Genomic DNA, 21,055 nt, shown 5'->3' with positions numbered 1-21,055 from the left:
ACATACAGAAAGTAATCAACTTTGAAATGAGCTATATTTTAAAAATTCATTTGAGAACTGTTAAATTAGAATTTGTACTGTATTCCCCCATATATCTATGAATAGTACTTTTCTGAGTGGTGCTTGGGTTCTAATCTAGCCACCAAAGTGCTTAACACATAATATAGCTGAAATAGAGGGCATTCACAGTGAGAAAAATAATAAAGTTAATATCCTTGCAATGCTCATGAGTAAGTGACAGAAATAAAATGAATACAAATTAAAAATATTGGTGCTAGAGAAAACCAGGTTTAATTAGAGGAACGTGCATAGTTAAATAGAGACCAACGAGGAAGTTTGGAGAGGTCTTCCTGAGCATTTTAGTTAAAGATATTGATGTTCCTGTGAAGGAGGTGAGTGGAGGTGGTCTGTGCCAAAGAGATTGCCTGAGATGGGCTAAGCTGAGCGATGGGGTGAACAGCGGAGGGGAAGGGGAATATCATAGTACTAGTGGCCCTGTGCACGAAATTCATGCATGGGGCGGGGTGATCCCTCAGCCTGGCCTGCACCCTCTCCAAGCTGGGACCCCTCGGGGGATGTCTGACTGCTGGTTAAGGCCCAATCCCACCGGCAGTCAGACATCCCTCTTGCAATCTGTGACTGCTGGCTCCTAACCTCTCACCTGCCTGCCTGCTTGATCACCTCTAACCATTCTGCCTGCCGGCCTGCTCACCCCCAACTGCCCCCCACCGGCCTTCTTGCCCTCAGCTGTCCCCCCTTACTGGCCTGATCACCTCCAACTGATCCCCCCCCCCTGCTGGCCTATTCGTCCCCAACTGCCCCTGCCTGCCAGCCTGCTTGCCCTCAACTGCCCTCCCTTCCTGGCCTGATTGCTTGTAACTGCCTCTGCCTTAGCCTGCCACCATGGCTTTGTCCGGAAGGATGTTTGGAAGGTCTCCCGGAAGGTCTCCTGGTCTAATTAGCATATTACCCTTTTATTAGTATAGATAATTTCCCCAGGACAACAGGAGGATATGTGAGGATCAGCTGGACACAGATGCATGAAATTACCCTGGAGTTTGGCCTTTTTGGTAGATGGAGGGGGTAGGTGGTGTGGAGTAAAGGACATATGTAAATTGGAGCTTATAACTTTCAGAGTATGTATCTATTTTAAAACTCTGGTATTCTTGCACAATGTAATAAAAACAAATTTTCAGATAGTTTGCAATTTTAGACACAATTCCATTTAAATACTATAGTTTTAAATGGTTCTGACTTTGTATAGTCACCCACTAAGGGTCCCTTCTGGTTTCACTTCCCTACTTATACTGTTAGATTCTTCAGCTTTACCACACAGTTTTCATCTTACCTCCCTGGGAGAACTCCAAACCTGAATCAGCCCAATTCTTTACTATCTTCATTCCTGTACTGTCAATGTAAGAAACGTTCAAATCTATAGAGAATTTTCTGTGAGTCTATTAGAGCCATACTGTTGACAATTGCCGGGAAGCAAAATCTCAACGGATTGAGATAATGCTTCAGAGGACGACAGTTTTGCACCTAATTTTATACATTACAATCAAAAGAGCAGATGCAAGTGGGTCACGTGAAATCCATTGGGGATTAGATTAATGATGTGGGAGAAAGTGAAGCTGGGAAACATCTGGGATTGGATGAAAAGTAAAATGATAGACACATTTTTTAATTAGGTAGGTATAGGACCATTAATAGTCAACAGTGAACATGGTAACAATAACAGTGAGAGGATTTATGGTCTTCACCCTGATGTATTGACTGTCCCCTGAGGGGTCTGGCTAAAAGAGGAGTTGCCCTGGCATTCCAAAGGTATGTTATTTTTACCCTAAGAAACATTCAAACCAGTAAAGAATTTTTGTGAGTTTATTTGAGCCAAACTGTTGACAATTGCCAGGAAGCAGAATTGCCAGGAAGTGGAATTTCAATATATTGAGATAATGCTCCAGAGAATGGCAGTTTTTCACCTATTTGTATGAATTACCATCAAAGGAGGAGACATAAGGGAGTTACATGAAATCCACTGATGATAGATTAGGGAGGTGGGAGAAAGCAACGCAGGGAAACCTCTAGGACTGGGTAAAAAGTAAAATGATAGACACCTGTTTCTTTTACATAGGTGGGTGCAGGATAGTTAACAGTCAAACTTAACAGGATAACAATAGCAATGAGGGAATCCGTTCTGCCCTGGCACTGGCTGTGCCCTGAGGGGTCTGGAAAAAGGGAAGTTACAAGTTACCCTGGCATTCCAAAGGTATGTTATCACAGATGCAAAAAAGACTATAGGCTCAGTTAAGATCAAAGTTAATCTTTGTCAGAGAGGATACCAGCCTAGGACATGACTACTCACTATAAACTGCTTTTTAATTTAAGAAGTTTTATTTTCAGACTATCCTTTGTGGTTACTTTAGGTCTCTGAGTTTGCAAGGCTGCCACGCAGGCCTTCCCTGAGTTAGTCAGGTTAGCATGTGGGCCCTTTTCTTCCACACATCCCTTTCTTGGTCATAAATCAATCCAAAGGATGCACTGATGACCAAACTTTTGGTTGGACAATGGAGTCCCACAGGGCTAGGAAGGCTCATTCCTAGGTAGTCTCAGTGTCAGCATTTGTCTTGCTGAACAGGGTCGACCACTAGGGATGGGGCAAGACTATAACCTTAGATGGCATTCAAGGTCGAATTATTATTATTCAAAATAAAAAGGGAGGTAGCCAGATCCCATATGTCCTTGTTAAAAAATATTCTGGATCATTTCTAATTTTTGAGCTACCATGATTCAAGTCTTTTTGCTGCTTGTCTTAAGTTTTGTGTTTTTCTGCATCTAGTATAACATTTACGTACCAGGAACAAAAGCAACAATATTAAACCAGTAACACTGATTAGGAACAGAAAATGTCTAATGTTACGGAAGAATCTGAGGGGAACAAGCATCCCAGCCAACTAAAATCCTTTACATGGATTATTATAATTTTTATTAAGATAATTATATGTTTTCCTCCTTTACCCACTGTCACTTGTATCTTATGATAAGTTTGGCCAGATGAATTAAGACTTTCTACTATTTTATTATCCAGAAGCTCTAAGTTTTCTTCTGGGCAGTTAGTAGTTTCATCTACTCCTACAGCTAGACAATATTCATCTAAAATACTCATCTAGATCAGATCCACATATAATTCTACCTGGTGAATTAATAGCGAGGTGTTCTTAGCGGGCTTTGCCCAAGATGGGTCCTATATGGTACATATAGTTAGAATAAAACATACCAAAGCTTATATTGATAGTAGAAGAAGACCTGTGTGTGGCCAACAAAACATTAACTTCATTATCATAGCTTACAATCAGAATGTTTTTGTCTAGTAGGTAGGAAAGATTAGCAGGTACCTACGTTTTTTCATATCTAATAAAGGAGGGGGATCTGGAGAAGCAGATACTGTTTCCACTAGGAAACCATAAGGAGGATAATAACAATATAAAATTATTTTATACACACTCAATCACTAAAAATTAAGTGATATAAAAACAAGGTTGAAGCAGCATCAATTTGTGAGCATAGAACCTTGTTGACGTCTTGGGAAAGCTGCAGTCAGAGCAAAGTTTCTAGGGATGTTGTGTAATGGGTTGAAGTGTGCTGCTTATGGGTGGAGCTCCATGAGACTCTCAGCCCTTGAGTCTCATTCAACCCTTTTATGTACCTCAGTTTCTCTCCCGGCTGTCTAAAACAACCAGGAGGGCTTGGGGCCCTGGCAGACCAAGCCCATGGCGGCCTTTGGAGGAGCAAGTCAGTTAATTACAGTTGAGTTAGGACTTCCCTACGGGGCTCCTGCATGTCATAAGGAATTACCTCTGACACCTCCACTAGGATTCTTAGTTGCCTGAGAACACCCGAGATTCGGGCTCTAGGGAGGCTGTGCCCCTTTATCTTGGGAGCTGAGTGAGTTCAGCTCTCATTTATATGATCAAGGTTTTTTGTGTGTTTTTTTTCTCAGACTCTCAGAAAGCAATTCCAATTGAAAAGCCAAAATAAAACCCAGCCACACATTTATTTTTTTCTCCAGTCTCACCTTAGCCTGGGTTCTGTAAACCCTTAACCTTAGATCCACCTTGAGGATTTTAAAAATAAGCCCAAATAAAGGCAGAACCTCTACCAAAAAGCAAGGGAAGGTCCTGGATCCAAGAGACAACTCACTCAAGTTCACCCAATGGACAGGGAACCAGCAGGCTCAATGGACCCTTTGTTGGATCCTAGCACCAGGTCTGGGTCCATGGGATAGTTCTGGGTGAGCTTCTTTGGAATCCTGCTGACGACACCAAGTAATGTTAACGTAAGAAACACTCAAACCTGTAAAGAATTTTTGTGGGTTTAATTGAGCCAAACTGTTGACACTTGCCAGGGAGTATTAAGATTCTGCTCAAATAAACTCACAATAGTTCTTTATAGGTTCGAACGTTCCTTACATTAACACTATTATAGATGCAAAGGAGTATAGACAGGCTTAGTTAAGGTAAAGATTGGCTTTTGTCAGGGAAAATTCTAGCGTAGGACATGACTACCTTCCATAAACTGCTTTTAGTTAGAAAGTTTTAATTTCAGACCATCCGTTGTGGTTACTTTAGGTCTCTGAGTTTGCAAGGCCACCACACAGACCTTCCCTAAGCTAGTCAGGTTAACGTGGACCTTTTTGTCCACAATCTTAATATGGTGAGTTCTCTTAGAGAAAAAAAAAATCGCATAACTCCAGATATTATGGGTTTACTATATATTCATGTTTCTCAGTATCCACTGGGATTTCAATGCTGCATTTTCATTTTTTTCTTTAGCATGTCTTTAACATGTTCTGTGTCTGCCCTCCAAAGTCTACTTTAAACTTCTGACCTTTCCACCTCCATGCTTCAACCTTATCAGGGAACATTAATTCACACCAAGGAACCAACATTATGAATGGCATCACTTTGTAACCAACCAGTTGCTAAAACCAAAAACCTGGACCCATTCTTACTAGTAAACTTCCCTTCCACTCACTCCTTCCCTGCATCCATCAATCACCAATACATCCTACACTAAGTATTTCTCAAATCGTATCATTTCTTTTTATCCCTATTGTCAAAATCCGATTTCTTCAAATAATCATTGCAGTGTAAAAATATGGGAAGTGCCTACTTCTAAAGAGGATTTAACACTTTCAAATTTTTACAGTGTTCTTAGGCTAAATCTATACTTAACTGGGCTTAAAAGAGTTCTGAATGATATGATATTGAATCTCTATATCTCTTCAGCCCATCTCACTACCCACTTCACCCTGAATTCTTGATCTATCCTTTCTGAACATCCTTTATTTTCTCAGGCAAATACCTGATTTAAATGACAAATGCCATAAAATTTAGGAATTTGGCAGAAACTAGCAAATGAGTAAAAGCAGGTGTAAGTCATTATTACTTGACCATTAACGCCTAGAATAGAAAGATGTAAAATGGTAAAAAAGGGAAGGCCATCATTAACTATTTTCTATCCCTTTTCATTACATACACTGTACTATTGTCATGTGTTAATAATAAGCATCAATTACATTTGTCATTTCCAGTCTTTTAGACCTTGGACTTCTCCTTGATGTAGGATTATTTTCTCTGTCAACAATAGACAAATTGTTAAATAGAAGTACATTTTAAAATTAACAAGATGTCCCTTTCATGATGTGATAAATTCTTTTGACCTATTTATAAATCACAGCATATGAATATTAAAGAAATGGAAGAGCACATTCTTTATCAAGCCTCTGAGCTAATATGCACAGAGAAATGTTGGATTGAACTAATTTTCTATGAAATATAGTCTGAAAATCACATTAGTATTGAAAGCATACAGATTATTGAAATTGTGGTTATTTTGAGCCTGAACTAAATGGATTAAACAGTTCGCTTTCATTTTGCTTGCAAATACATAGTCTTAAAATGACTAAATATTGCTTGAAACCCCCTCGAAGAAAATGGAAATGAGAAAAACGATTATTCTGAGTAAAGATATTTATTCCTTTATTTGGAGAAAATTATTTGAGGAGACATATGTTAGTAAAATGCATTCTAATGCAGTGCAGATAACTGTTCTGAACATAAGATTTTACAGTTTTTCTTCCAAAACTTCATAGAATTCCATTTTTAAATATAAAATAAATTTTTCTCTGTGTTGTGATAATAAGAATTTTCTGAGATTTGCAGGGGAGGATGAGTGATTTTCCTTTGTGTGGAATTATATTGCTGGGTTTCCAAAGTCCCATTTCTTTTCATCCAGTCCTGGAAGAAGTATAGCTGGGGCTTTAGCAGAGCGAAAAGCAAAGCCAGTGTCCGGAGTTTCCTTTCCATGTTGGAGCCGGGTCCAGTCCAGCATCAGGCTATTGCCGTCCATTAGTCCACTGTGTGTGGGACCCACATGGCTGTGGACCATGTGGGCGAATGCAGGGGAGCCAAGAGAGCATGCCCCCTGCAACAAGAGTCCTAAGAGTCCTAAAAAACCCCCAGCAAACTTCTTTGTTGAGAGGGTTAAATAATCCAAATCTTCCCATGCTTGCAGTGGCCACACCTACTCTGGCCAATCACCTGTTTCCACATGTGACTGACAGACAAGTACCTTCCCTATTTCACCCAGACTTTACTGGGCATGAGTCTATTCTCCCCCGTCAATGCCTTCCCGCAGCGATCTGTGGAGAGCAGACCTGGGAGTGTTAAACTGCAGCTTCCTGGCAAAGCTGCACAAATGACATGCCTATCACACGTGGCTTTCCTTTTGCTCCTTTCCTGTTATTAACAACTAGGTTGATTACAATGGTATCAGATTCACTATAAATTTTTATCTTCTGTATGTGTGCCCAAGCAGAAAAACCAAAACATGTGTATGCCGTGTGTGTGTGTGTGTGTAAATGATTGACTTAATATATTTAAAAGTAAAATGCAAGCACTTTAGGTAATCATCTCTTTCTGTGAGAAATTCTGTAATTCTGAAGAGCAGCTCATTTATCCCTAATTTTAGTAAACTGTTTTCTCAGATACTGTTATTGGTTTTTAAATTAGTTCAGTTTCCAGTGATTAGACCAGGGTTTGCAGTGTGACATCATTGCAGCTTGAAAATATGCTTTTTCTTGTCTTCTCTTTGTATAGATTTCTTTGACATGGTTCTGAGGTTGCCCATGATTGTTGCCTGTTTACTATAATTTGGACACCAACACTATCTTTGTCATATAAACAGGATTTTCTTTCAATGGACACATTGGCTGTTTGTGAAGCAAGTGCTAATATACTCTTTAGAACAGTGATGGTGAACCTTTTGAGCTCGGTGTGTCAGCATTTTGAAAAACCCTAACTTAACTCTGGTGCTGTGTCACATATAGAAATTTTTTTATATTTGCAAGCATAGTAAAACAAAGACTTATACTTTTGGTATTTATTTTATATATTTAAATGCCATTTAACAAAGAAAAATCAACCAAAAAATGAGTTTGCATGTCACCTATGACACGTGTGTCATAGGTTCACCATCACTGCTTTAGAACATAGTGTTTGGTTGGTTTCCACTAATGTTTATATTTGTGTTATGGGCATTTGCTCATGAAATTATACTAATCCACAGGCTTCTTTTGGATGAAGATTTTGCAGAGTGAATAAATAAAAACTTTATTGAAATCTTTTTCATTATTTGTACTAGTATGTTTTTACTTTATAATTCTACTAGAGGCCCGATGCACAAAATTTGTGCAAGAGTAGGCCTTCGCAGCCCAACTTCATCTGGAAAGTCATTCATCCAGACGGTCGTTCCGCTGTTCAGCTGTTCAGTGGATTTGCATAATATGCTTTAATTATTATAGAAAATTTAAAGTTTTACTTTGCAGGTAAAACAAATATATGAGTATACTATGTTACATTACATGAATATCTGTTGTTGCATTTTCTTATTTTATCATTACTATTTATGTATGCTATTGTCAACATAAGAAACATCCAAACTTGCATGAATTTTTATGAGTTTATTTGAGGCAAACTGACTACAATTGCCAGGAAGCAAGATGTCAAGGGATTGAGAAAATGCTCCCCAGAAAGGCAGTTTCACTGCTTATTTTACACACTAGAATCAAAGAAGCCTGTCTAAGGAGGGTTACATGAAATTCACTGGGGGTACATTAGGGAGGTGGGAGAAGGAAAATTAGGAAAATACCCACTTTCATTACCCGCTTGACTCGCTTTTAGGTGGGACATTTTAATTTCAGACCATCCTGTGTGGTTGGGGTCTCTGAGTTTGTAAGGTCACCATGCAGGCCACCATGCAGGCCTCTCCTGAGCTTGTCAGGTTGAATATGTGGCCCCTCTTGGGCCCACACTCTTTTCTCCTGGACTCTGAATGTATTTGCTTTAATGACCATGTTTTCCTCATTTTTGCATCTGCAGACTTGACTTTGTATAAGACACAGAGCAGATACTATATACAAAATGGAATCAGTGACAGGATACTTCACATACTCTTAGTGGAAAGAAGCGAGCAATGTCGTATCTAAATTAATATACTGTGTGTTTTGTGTCGCCAGCCTTCCTTCGCAGCTCCGTTATCCTCACTCTGGCAGAGGAGCACAGCCTGGCCATGATTGCATGGGATATGCACTGTCTTTGATGTCGGCATAGAAACCAAATTGAGTGGTGTATGCCTGACGTAAAGCTATTGAGTTGTTGATAAATTAAAACGCATATTTAAGAAGGTGCAAAGATGAATACGGATCGGGTGAATTGCAGATGATTTAACTTTTTCCTCAGTTGAAAAACAATTGGTTATATAAGATATGCGTGAACATATTTTACCTTTGGAAAAATAATAAAAATTATCTGTATACTGAGACATCTATGGTACGATAAGAATATAGATGCCATTGAATAAAAATAATATCCGTTTTTCTTCTCTTGATAATTTTTTTTTAATTTGAAAGTCAATAAAAATAAGGCGAACCCTGAAATAGCAATCATCAAATTGCCCTTTGTGTTAAAATGTCATAGCACTTTATTTGAGTTATTGTGAACTCCTAGGTGACTGGGATTTCTAGATTTTCCCTCGTATCGCTCACTGTAGCCTACGCTTTTCTTCAAAATGATTTTATTTGCATCTGAGACAAGACTATTAAATATTTTGCTCTGGGGTTCTCATATTAACCAACTCTTGATTTAATATTCATAAGGAATATTTTTAATGAAACATTAAATATTTTTAAATTAAATCAGTGTCCATTTATTTTTTTTTTCTTGCTGTGAGCTGTTTTATTTTTCATAAGCCTCTTTACTAGAAGTCTCATCAGAAACATATTCCCATTCATTTTCTCATATATATATATACATATATGTTTTAAATTTAGAAGTTACAATAGATAATTTTACTGGAGTGACATTTACCCCTAACAAGCACTACAAAATAAATTTACTCTATTGATTGTATAAAACTTTTGTCTTTAGCGCATCTGTGATGTGATTAGCAAAATATCAAAACACTGGGGATTAGCTGCCAGAAGCAAGGTAAACTAGGCCAAATGCTCGCCCTCTAGCGGTTATAGAGATCTGGTGCAGCCTAATCTGACAAGGGTTGTCTTCTGGGCAGGGGTTAACAACTCATGCCGACAGGAGCCAAGCAGACAATATAAATGGAAGAAGTGGGTGGGAGAAAAATCAATTATTGGCATATATCTTATTCTGTGGTTATGAAAGTCTGGTGTAAGCACATAACATAAACAGGATGTAGACAATACATTTTAAATTCAGAACGGAAAGAAAAATGCAAGCTCCGTGATAAAAGACCCAGGGAATGGCGAGCTGTATGGCACACTGAGCAGGTTCAATCGATTGTTGTCATTCAAGAGCAGGAACCCAGTGTTGTCAGACCTTCCAATTTTTCTAGAGAAAATAGAAAGCTGGGTTTGTATATGAAACCGTCTAATTTTAATATGTTGGCTCACATGTATTTTGGAATAACATTTGTCCAGTTTTAGATCTTTCTTTCAAAAAAGGTCTTGATTTTATTTATTTATTTGTTTGTTTGTTTGTTTTGTTAATCCTCACCTGAGGATATTTTCCCATTGATTTCTAGAGAGAGTAGAAGGGAGAGGGAGAGACACACAGAGAGAAACATCAATGTGAGAGACACAGTGATCGGTTGCTTCCCACCCCTGACCGGACCAAGGCCAGGGATCGAGCCTGTAACCTAGGTAGATGCCCTTGACCAGTATCAAACCTGGGACCCTTCAGTCCCGGGGCGGATGCTCTATTCACTGAGCAAAACTGGCGAGGGCAGTCTTGAATTTATTTATTTTACTTCTTTTAGAGAACAGAAAAAATGTTGGCATCTTTCAACAACATTATGAAGTGGAACTGGAATATAAAGTTGCTGAATTATTGCTAGCTTCAGTCTTGTTGAATATTACATTTTATTCATCAACAGACACTATGGAGATGCTGAGGTTATAGCTGTAAATAGGACAAGCCCTTCTTGTTGGTCTCTCCCGCTGCTGTGCCTTTAATGGGAAGCGAAATAACGTCATCACGGAGCACGGCCACTTTCTGCAGAGATTGCACACAGATGTTTGGATATGACTTTTTAGTGTTTATCTTGGTTCTGAATTCCACATAGAATTTAAGGGCATAACTTATATTATTTTCATGTGTCCTTCTTGTAACTTTTTATGGGGCAGCTTTGAGTTCTTAAAAAGTAGCACTGAATTATAGTTTGCAATGTAGGGGAGAATAAGATGCTTAGATAGCTGTTACTTTCTTTCACCAACGTTCTTAACCTTGACCACATCTTTCCCCATCTGAACAGAGGAAGTAAATCAAAAGAAAAAAATAATTAAGAATGATCAGGATTCAGACCCTTTAAACTTGTTCAAAAAGTAGGAGCGGCCGAGTGAAATGAAAGGAACCACAAATAGCCGTGTGGCCTACTTCCTTCTTCAGGCCTTCTCTGCTCATTATCTTGAACATAACATATTCCTCCCAGTCACCCACCGGATCCCTGCAGGCCCTGTTAGCTGTCTGACCTGATCTACAACCATATTTTTCTTTTTTTTTTTCTGATCCAGATCCCCTAGTCTCCCTGCTGTTCCTTTTTGTCATTACATCTGACCACCCTGACACCTTTGTACTGGTATTCTTTCTGCCTGAAATAGTAGATTTACAGATTCACTTATTCTCAACCTGCCACATGTCTTGGCCAAAATGTCACTTTCTTAGTGAGGTCTGTTCTGTTTGTCCCATTGAGAATTTCCCCCCCTGCACTTCCAATCCCCTCTACTTTGCTCTACTCCCCTCTACTCAATACCACTGATTACCTTTAACATAATGCATAATTTACTTATGTTTATTATAAATATTTATTTTGCTAAAACATAAGCACTCTGAGGATAGAGACCTTTATCTAATTTTGATTACTAATGTTTCAAAAAACAGTGTCTGGCATATATAGGTACTCAATATATATTTTTAAAATGAAGAAATGGTGAATGTCTTATTCTATTAGGTCTGGGCATACCTCCCACAGGAGGTAATTGCCCAGGGTAAGGTTATATCATGTATGGACTTATGATCTGTTTTGTTTTTATTACTAGAAATTGCAAAAACACATGTTAAGAGAATAAAGACATTTGTATATTTGGTCTCAATACAGAGGGCAGTCACTTTGTATAGATAATTAGCATAAAAACTATGAAGAAAAATAATTGACTTGAGGCAAAGAGCATGAAGTCAAAAGAACTGTGATGATATCTTGGCTACACCAGCTTCCAGCTCTCTCACCTCTGATTAGCTATTTATTATCTCCGAGCCTCAGTTACCTTATCTTTAAAATAGAAATAATAATAATAATGTACGTTGTCTTTTTACCTTATAAGTGTATAAGTGATTTGTTTTCTTTCATAAAACATATGAAACATACTTGTTTTCTTCAACAGTTAACCCAACATATATCTAAATCTATAATCATTTCAATTTTCTATTCATGTGACTGATTTACCTTTAGAATAAAAGCTCCACCAGAACAAATTTGTCTTTGCTTTTTAATGTCATGTTCCCAACTCTGCATACAACATATGACATGTAATAGTTTCTCAGAAAACATGTTGTTATATGAATAATTAAGCCATTTAAGCCATGAAGTTCATATGGTCTAATAATAGTAAGCTGGTTTGTAGTCAATTGTTATAACACAGATGTCTGTTATTATTGTCACTATCTAAACCATCATCATCATCAGCAGCAGCATCAAATATGGATCTCAGGCTTCTTTAATTCACTAACAAGAGGGCGATCATCTTCTTGTGTTTCCTACTTAACTTTTTAGTAAAAGAACACAGAAAACACTTCGCTGATCTAATGATTGTGTTACAGGTCTCTAAACTGGCTGGTGTTTTGGTCAAGCATGGTGTCCAGAAAGGTGACACTGTGGTTATCTACATGCCCATGATCCCTCAGGCAATATATACGATGCTGGCGTGCGCCCGGATAGGAGCCATCCACAGTCTCATATTTGGGGGATTTGCATCCAAAGAGCTAAGTACCCGCATTGATCATGCAAAGGTAAGTGCTTTATTTGGAGAAATCAGGCAGTAGTGTGTATAGGACAGCCATATCTGCGGATGAATCATTCAAGAGTGATCTGTACTTATTAAATCCTCCTTTAATACAGGATACCCTAAAGTTTACTTTTTCTTTGGAATATATCTGTTAATTGAAATTTTATTTTTGTGTCAATAGTACATGAAAGGCATCTTGCTTAGGTGCAGTGAGGAATATAAAATATAAGTTAGTGTGACATATATTTGAGTGTATAAGACAAGTAAAATAACTAATAACTAATTTATTCAACATATATTTATTAAGCTCCCACTATGTGCTTGGTACTATGCTTGGAGCAGGGTAATAAATGATACTTATCCAATGGTGGGGACACATAACTAGTTTTATACTCTATGCTTCCAGAAATGGTGGGGCAGCACGGAGGATAAGAGAGGGTGTCAGTGAGGAGTAGAGTGGCAAGTTTAAATTGGATGCTAAATAAACTTGATAAGGGTTCCTGACATAGAGGACTCATAAAATAAACCTAGCTATTATTATTTTATTAATTTAGAGTAGTGGTTCTCAACCTGTGGGTCGCGACTCCTTTGGCGGTCGAACGACCCTTTCACAGGGGTCACCTAAGACCATCCTGCATACCAGGTATTTACATTACGATTCATAACAGTAGCAACATTACAGTTATGAAGTAGCAACGAAAATAATTTTATGGTTGGGTCACAACATGAGGAACTGTGTTTAAAGGGCCAGAAGGTTGAGAACCACTGATTGAGAGCATTGATCAGAAATTTTTTTTTGTATGTTACAGATAGTAAACATTTTAAGCATGTGGGTCATGTGGTTTCTGTTGCAACTACTGAGCACTTCTGTTGTAGCACAAAAGCAGTCTTAGATGCTACGTAGAAAAACTCATAGCAGTGGGCAAGGTGTGGCTCTCAACCATAGTTTGCAGACCCCTGATTTCTTTCTTTCAGTTGGATGGTCAAAGAAGTGAGATTTCTTTTAGTTGGGTGGTCAAAGGAAGTGAGATTGTACTTAGATCTTGGCTAAAATTCAGCTAGTTGAAGAGAATGACCTCATGGGATCCAAAAGGAGAGAAAAACAATATAAGTCTAGCATTAGAGGTAAGAAAGCGTAAAATTCATTTGGAGGCTAGTGAATAGACCAGTGTGACTGAAGAGGGACAGAGGTGACCTTGCAAAGGCAGTTTCTGTCTGAACTGGATCCTGTAGACCTTGTCCAGTCAAAGGTTTTGAGCAGACAAGTGTCCTGTTTTAAGCAACGTTAAGAGGAGACAAGTCTTTCCATATGATGAGTGGGATAGAGGTGAGAGGCTGGAATAAAAACCTTTGGTAGGTGGTCTGTTTGTGAAGCAATGGGCGATGTACAGGAGCATAATGGCAGTGGGGAGATGAAGAAAGGAAGGCTGTTTGTTATACGACTAAGAGATGATTGCCCTGGCGCATGTGGCTCCGTTGCTTGGGCATTGCCCCGTGCACAAGGAGGTTGTCAGTGCCATTCCTGGTCAAGGGTGCATGCCCAGGTTTTGGACTCCATCTCCAGTGTGGGGTGTGTGGGAGACGACAGATTGTTGTTTCACTCTCATATAGATGTTTCACTCTTTCCCTCTCCCTTCCTCTCTCTCTAAAAACCAATAAACTATTTTTTAAAATAAAGAGTAAAAGATGATTTACCTTAGAACAGCGGTTCTCAACCTGTGGGTCGCGACCCCTTTGGGGGGTCAAATGCCCCTTTCACAGGGGTCGCCTAAGACCATCGGAAAACACATATGTAATTACTTATTGTTTTTGTGATTAATCACTATGCTTTAATTATATTCAATTTGTAACAATGAAAATACATCCTGCATATCAGATATTTACATTACGATTCATAACAGTAGCAAAATTACAGTTATGAAGTAACAGCGAAAATAACTTTATGGAATTGGGGGTCACCACAACATGAGGAACTGTATTAAAGGGTCGCGGCATTAGGAAGGTTGAGAACCACTGCCTTAGAGTTTTATAAGCCCAAGATGAGACATTCTTAACAAGGAAGGAAACTAGTGTATACACACAATGTCTGTAGATTCTATTACATTTTGAAAATTAAATGTCTTTTAATAACTACTGCCTTTATAATTATTCAAAGTCTGTATACACTTTGAGGACACCCTGTGTATTGAAGGCCCCCTGAGTGCTAGGCATACAGTGAAGTTTTGCATGTCTGACTTCATTTGGAACAGATCATTTATTAGAACTAGAAGCTGGTTTGTGGATTAACTGGCTGGATTTCTCTTTCTCTCTCTCTTTTTTAAACATGTTGAGTTAGTGCTTATGAAGGGAAATCTAGAGGGAAATATAAGTCAAGCACTGACCTGCAAATCAGTGGGCAGTGGGGACCTCTCTGAGGAAGGTATAGACTCCAGTTTTTTACCTGCAGAAGTCTAAACACCATTTGGATAAAGGTATGAGATGTATTCTTTCCTTCTTGTAAAATTTCATATGATGTGTGGAAATTGAGATGTATAAAAAAATAAGTATTTATAAAATGTATGCTGTACCAGTGGAGGAGTTGTTATCTCTCTCTCACACACACACACACACACACACACACACACACCACATTTTAAGAATTTTATGCAATAAATGCATTATTTTATGGGCAAGACTTTTTTTAAAAATATTTTATTGATTTTTTTTACAGAGAGGAAGGGAGAGGAATAGAGAGTTAGAAACATCGATGAGAGAGAAACATCGATCAGCTGCCTCCTGCACATCCCCCTACTGGGGATGTACCCGCAGCCAAGGCACATGCCCTTGACCAGAATCGAACCTGGGACCCTTCAGTCCGTAGGCCGACACTCTATCCACTGAGCCAAACCGGTCAGGGCTATGGGCAAGACTTTTTTTTTTTTTTAAATATATTTTATTGATTTTTTACAGAGAGGAAGGGAAAGAGAGAGAGAGTTAGAAACATCGATGAGAGAGAAACATCGATCAGCCGCCTCCTGCACACCTCCTACTGGGGATGTACCCGCAATGCAGGCACATGCCCTTGACCGGAATCGAACCCGGGACCTTTCAGTCCGCAGGCCGACGCTCTATCCACTGAGCCAAACCGGTTTCGGCAATGGGCAAGACTTTTAATCATGTCAAATTAAAAGCAAGAAGATGGAGATAGAGATGTATATCTGAGGTATTTTGATACAATTAGTAGTTGAAATCAGGGATGATTTTGATGTCATGATTTTCAAATAAATAGGCTGAAGAAAAAGTTATATTTTAAACAGAAGATGGTAAGAATATATTGCAATAAGTCAGTCAAGACCAAATAAAACTGTTAGTGGCTCTCAGTTCTTGAGTTTGGCAAAGAAAGAATTCAGAACCAAGAACTCAAGTGCAGGAGGAAGTTCATTTAGCATGCAAAGCAAAAGTATCCTGGAAGAGAAGATTAGAGCGGGTTGCTCAGAGAGATGCCTTGGCCTTTTAGAAAGAAAGTCACAGAGGCAGAAGTGTGGCCTCAGGGAACAAATAACAGAGGCAGAAAGAGGGCCCTTGGAGATGGGTTCAGGGGATTAGCCCGGGACAAGCTGCCACTGCCCACTGCTTCCCTGCTTGCAAGTCTCATGGGGACCCTTCGCGCTTAGGAGAGAGAAAGCAAAGATACATGCCGAAGAGAAGGTGCAACCATGTTCAAGAGAGCAAGTGCCCACTGGGCCCCTTGTATTAAAGTTTGTTTAATCTGCCTCCTAAAGACTGGAATTGTAGGGGAGCTCTCAAAGTGAGGATCTCAGTAGACTATTCATCAGCTTTCCAGATGTGTCCTTTAATATGCTGATTCATCAAAACGAGTGTATCAGGGTTATTCTCTGGTCAGTTTCACCTTCAAAGAATGTCACTAAAGAGGGACCAGGACTGAGGGAAGTCTGCCCTGGCAATTTATTATCTGCCTGTAAATTGCTCGTCCAGTTGTTCAGCTGTATGTCTCAGTTTCCCCATTCCACTTGCCAAGGAATTTTCTTAGTTTCTTACTATCCTGTCTCAAAACTTCCAATAAAAGACTAATAGAAATGTAAAAACGAATTATTTTTGTAGAGGGAGAGTCTAATTTTGACTTTATTAAATTATTCAAGTTTTGATATATTCTAGATGTTTTTAATTTGATGTGTAATTTTTATTTATTCAGAATTCTAATCTTAGGGAATGTTATCTGGAGTTACTTTTGTAAGTAGTAAAGATATTAAAATATGAATTATACTCAAATGTCTGACCTTTAAAAATATAATAAAAGGAAATAAGACTTACTTTTTTTTTCCTTTTAAAGGCAGCTTGATGTAGCAAAAAGAGAATATTTCCGTAATCAGACAGAATGGGCCTCTCTCTCATTTCACCACTTATAACCTGGGGCAAGCTATGTAACTGCACGCAGCCTCAGCTCTGTGAATATTAAATGATATTCAAAAAGCAGAAAGTACTGTATATGCATATATTGGGCATAATATAAACCTTCTCTAGATGAACTGTGTTGTAACCAGAAATTAGAATTCAGGAATAGGTTCACTATCTCCGATTGATTATCTGTCTCCTGAATAACTTATTATCTGTTTGCTTTGGATTTCTTGGTGAAGAAATAGTGTATGTAAAAGAATAATGACGTGTTTGTTTTTGTAAATTAAGGAGAGTTTTGGTTCAGCTCCACAAATATTTATTCAGAGCTTATGGTATGGCAAGCATTGTGCCAGACATAGCAGACAAGGAGGTGTAAGGGACCTACATGTGGCCTGGGAGAGCTTCCTGTCCAGTGGTGGGGATGAAGGAACACTGACATAGTCGGACATCTGAGGCTTGCCCAGAGTGTACTGAGGGAGGGAGATTCACCTAACTTCGGCCTCTTCCAGGCATGCCTATTGGCTCCACCTATGTACATCTTCAATAACTAGCAAGTTGTCAGGTAAAGAAAAGTGTCGCGTGTGTCTTAATGACAGAGGCAAGATCCGGCTTTGTGGGGTTGAAGCCTAAATCATTTGGGGGCTCTTTGAAGAAAACAATACAACAAAATTACAAATATTTATAGAAAATGAGTATGTATTTAGAATGAGAAAAAGAATCATAAAGGAATTATCAGAGATTTGGTTTCCTTCCTTCGGTGGTCTCTAGGCATTTAAGCAGAGATGCTTACATAAAAACAAAACAAAACCAGTTAAAAATACTTCCTGATAGCAACTGGGCTGCCCCCCCACTCCTACCCCCTCCACCTAAGAAAATGCTCCAACTTTAGCAACAGCCAACTGTTATGGGGCCTCTGCAAGTGAGGGGACCCTAAGCTTGCATTTTACCGGTTCATGGCAAATCCACTGGCCTGATGGCTTCTTTGGAAAGCATTTTTGCAGCTCATACTTAGTAGCTGAAAGCATGTTGACGTGTAATTTTGAACAGGTAAGTGAGATTTATGTGGAAGTGGTTAGGTTTATAACATTTAAAAAGGGCTTATTGGTTTTTAGGTCATTTATTTAGTCAATAGAGAACAAAATTATTCAAGCATTTCTTTAGCAATGTTAAACTGCTTGCCTGCACCTGAAATACTGTGATCACCTTAATTAGGGTTATTAAGCTTTCTCGTTTTTTATTTTTATTTTTAATTGTAGCCCAAGGTGGTGGTTACAGCATCCTTTGGCATTGAACCTGGAAGGAAGGTAGAATATATGCCACTTCTAGAAGAAGCGCTGAGAATTGGACAACACAAACCAGATAAAGTTCTCATTTATAATCGTCCAAATATGGTAATCTGAATATTGAATTTGGTTCTTGCTTATAACAAGTGCTAAGGATGATTCTTGTTTTCATCATTTCATACAAACCCTTTAATTTATGAACTATTAAATATACTTCCTGAATATACTTTCTACTTTTGGCAAAAAAAAGATATTAGATATGAGTGATACTTTCTCTCTTTATAAAAAAACAAACTAGCTTAAAATAAAATGATGAAAACACAGAAATAGCTATATTATTATTGAATTGATTGTATAGTCTACTGAGATATCATTTGTTAATATAAATTATAGCCATAATAATAGTTCTAGTAACACTTACTGACTGCCTACCATATGATTTTTAAGACACTCTACTAGTGAATCATTTAAAAAATCCTCTGGGTAACTGTGACCTAGGACTAGGTGATAGCATTATTCTTATTTTAAAGAAAAGGAATTGGATGAAGAGAGAGAAACATACCCAGCTAGTGTCAGGGTCATGACCTGAATGCATGCACTCTGACTGCCTGCCTATCCTGAGCTATCCTGCCTTGTGGATAGGTATGATCATTTTGTATGTAAATTATTTTTTAAAACATTAGAAAGGTATTTAGTTCAGAAGTAAAAATTATATTTAGGAAAACAATATTTGAATATTCTAAAAAGATACCTTATTCTGTGATCCATGAAGGAAAAAAAAAAGCAGTATAACACATCAATGAATATATATTGCAATTGCTTTTCCTAGTAAATTGGACCTTCTTTTTGCATTCAAGTACATATTCAGGTATTTACAGTAGGACCAACTTGGGTTTCTAGCAGATTAAATTTTTTTGCATACGAAAAATTGCTAGAGTGGAATTGATCATGTATAATTTTGTGGAACTCTTGAGAGCTTATCTGCAAAAAATGCTTAAATGATAAGATGTAAGAACAGAAAGCAGTAAAAATTGTGTCATTTTGATTACCACCTAGCAATTCTCTTCACCACATTACATTCCTGTGTAAAGTTTTAGTTGTCGGTGGCTCATGAATTGCTGCACTCAATGATTTTAATATTCTTATTGTGTCAAAGAAGAATTTTAAGTTTCTTTCAGATGACCTCAAGCATATTTTTAAAAAAGGTTTGTTGGTCTAAATCAGGGAATGCAGTGTCAACAATAAAGAAGTCTTTGGATGAGAGAAGATTAGAGAAGGGAAGGAGCATACACACACACACACACACACACACACAAGCATTTATGTGGGTATGTGTGTGCTATTCACACATGTATGAATTCATGTAGAATTTATAAAGAACTTATGCCAGGTCTGATGCTGAGTACTTTCAAATACTTCTTATTTAATTCTCACAAACTCACAAATGCTATTACTAGCCTCATGTAGCAGATGAAGAAAGTGAGTCGTGGAGAAATCATAGCCCAAAGTCATACCTAGTAAGGTGGTGGAGTCAAGATTTGAATTCCAGTTAAATAACTTTTAACCAACATATTTCTTTTACTTTATAACACACCAGATTTTTCTAGTGCAAATCTCTTTCCTCTTAATGAGTAGAGATACATTCTTCCTCTCCCCCTCCCATACATAACTGTCTCCCTTTCTCTTCCTCTCCCTTTTTTTAAAGACCCCTCTTTCAATTTTGACATGTCTTTATTTTAGATGAAGGCTTTGGATGTCTCTTGTTCTTCATATTAGAACTGCTATGCAGGCAGTAATTAAGCCCAATGGACTGGCTTTACTTTGACTTTAGGGAGACACAAATTGAAGCTTAGTGGAGTCTTTCATTAACCAGATTTGCTTTTTTGCCAGAGGAGATAAAAACCTGGCTGACCCTCCTAAGCCTCAGGAAAGCAAATTAAAAGAATATACTAGCAGTCAGCTCTACTGTTGTCCCAATTATTGCCTTTTATGAATGTTAACAACTAAGAAGGCCTTGTGTATAGAGGTAAATGTATATCTGTAAAAGCTAGTGTTGAATTTTTCCTCTCTTCCTTTTATCATATCTATTTTACACACATGCCTGTGGTCCTTAGCCTGAAAAACAACCACTCATTCAAGTCCTCATTTCACTTGATTTATAATTATTTTTGTGATGACTCAGTTGGCATTTTTAATTGTGCACTGTGATTTTTTTTAAAGTTCTGTAATATGATGTCAAAGGCTTGACAATTTGAAATTTGTTATGTTTGATGCATAAAAACAAATGAAAAAATATACAATTTGGTCACTGTTAACTATTTTCACTTATCTAAGTGGCATACTAGGGTTTTTCAAAGTGAGGCTGGAGGTGCCTAAAACTTCACCTTCATGGAAGTCAATTCAAATTGTTATTTACCAGTGTACTTATTCATATAGGCATTGCAATTGTGATGTTATATTGAAGTGTTAATTCGTAAATGTTTGCATTTAAAAATATGACCAATTTAACAACCCTGATGAATACACTAAGGAGCCCTCCAAAACAGAAATGGCCTGGCTCTTCTAAATCTCTCATAGTCTCTGGGTTTAGCTTCACCTTGATGAATGATGATTACTATATATATTCTAGGCAGATCTTACTAACTTTCACCAAGGAATGTGTAGCCTTGCCTTGTGCCTAGACTAACAAGTTTACCAACTGTAAGCTTCCTGATCTTGAGTTTAGTTATCATTTCAGAAAATAACTCGACATGTGCTGGGTCTTAACTCTACTTAAATAGATGTAACT

The 21,055-nt window shown here is 38.0% G+C and overlaps 1 protein-coding gene across 1 annotated transcript in view; it reads left to right on the top strand.

Annotated features, from left to right (window-relative positions):
- ACSS3 (acyl-CoA synthetase short chain family member 3) overlaps positions 1–21,055 on the top strand; it is a 151,329-nt gene that overhangs the window by 40,966 nt on the left and 89,308 nt on the right. The window contains exons 3-4 of the mRNA XM_081084176.1: positions 12,405–12,593; positions 18,241–18,375. Coding sequence (XP_080940302.1) covers positions 12,405–12,593; positions 18,241–18,375 — 324 coding nt within the window. The remainder of the gene's footprint in view (positions 1–12,404; positions 12,594–18,240; positions 18,376–21,055) is intronic.

The sequence above is a fragment of the Myotis nattereri genome (genome assembly GCF_964212035.1).
Source record: "Myotis nattereri genome assembly, chromosome: 2".
Taxonomy (NCBI): Eukaryota; Metazoa; Chordata; class Mammalia; order Chiroptera; family Vespertilionidae; genus Myotis; species Myotis nattereri.
This window is presented reverse-complemented; position numbering and strand designations above follow the sequence as displayed.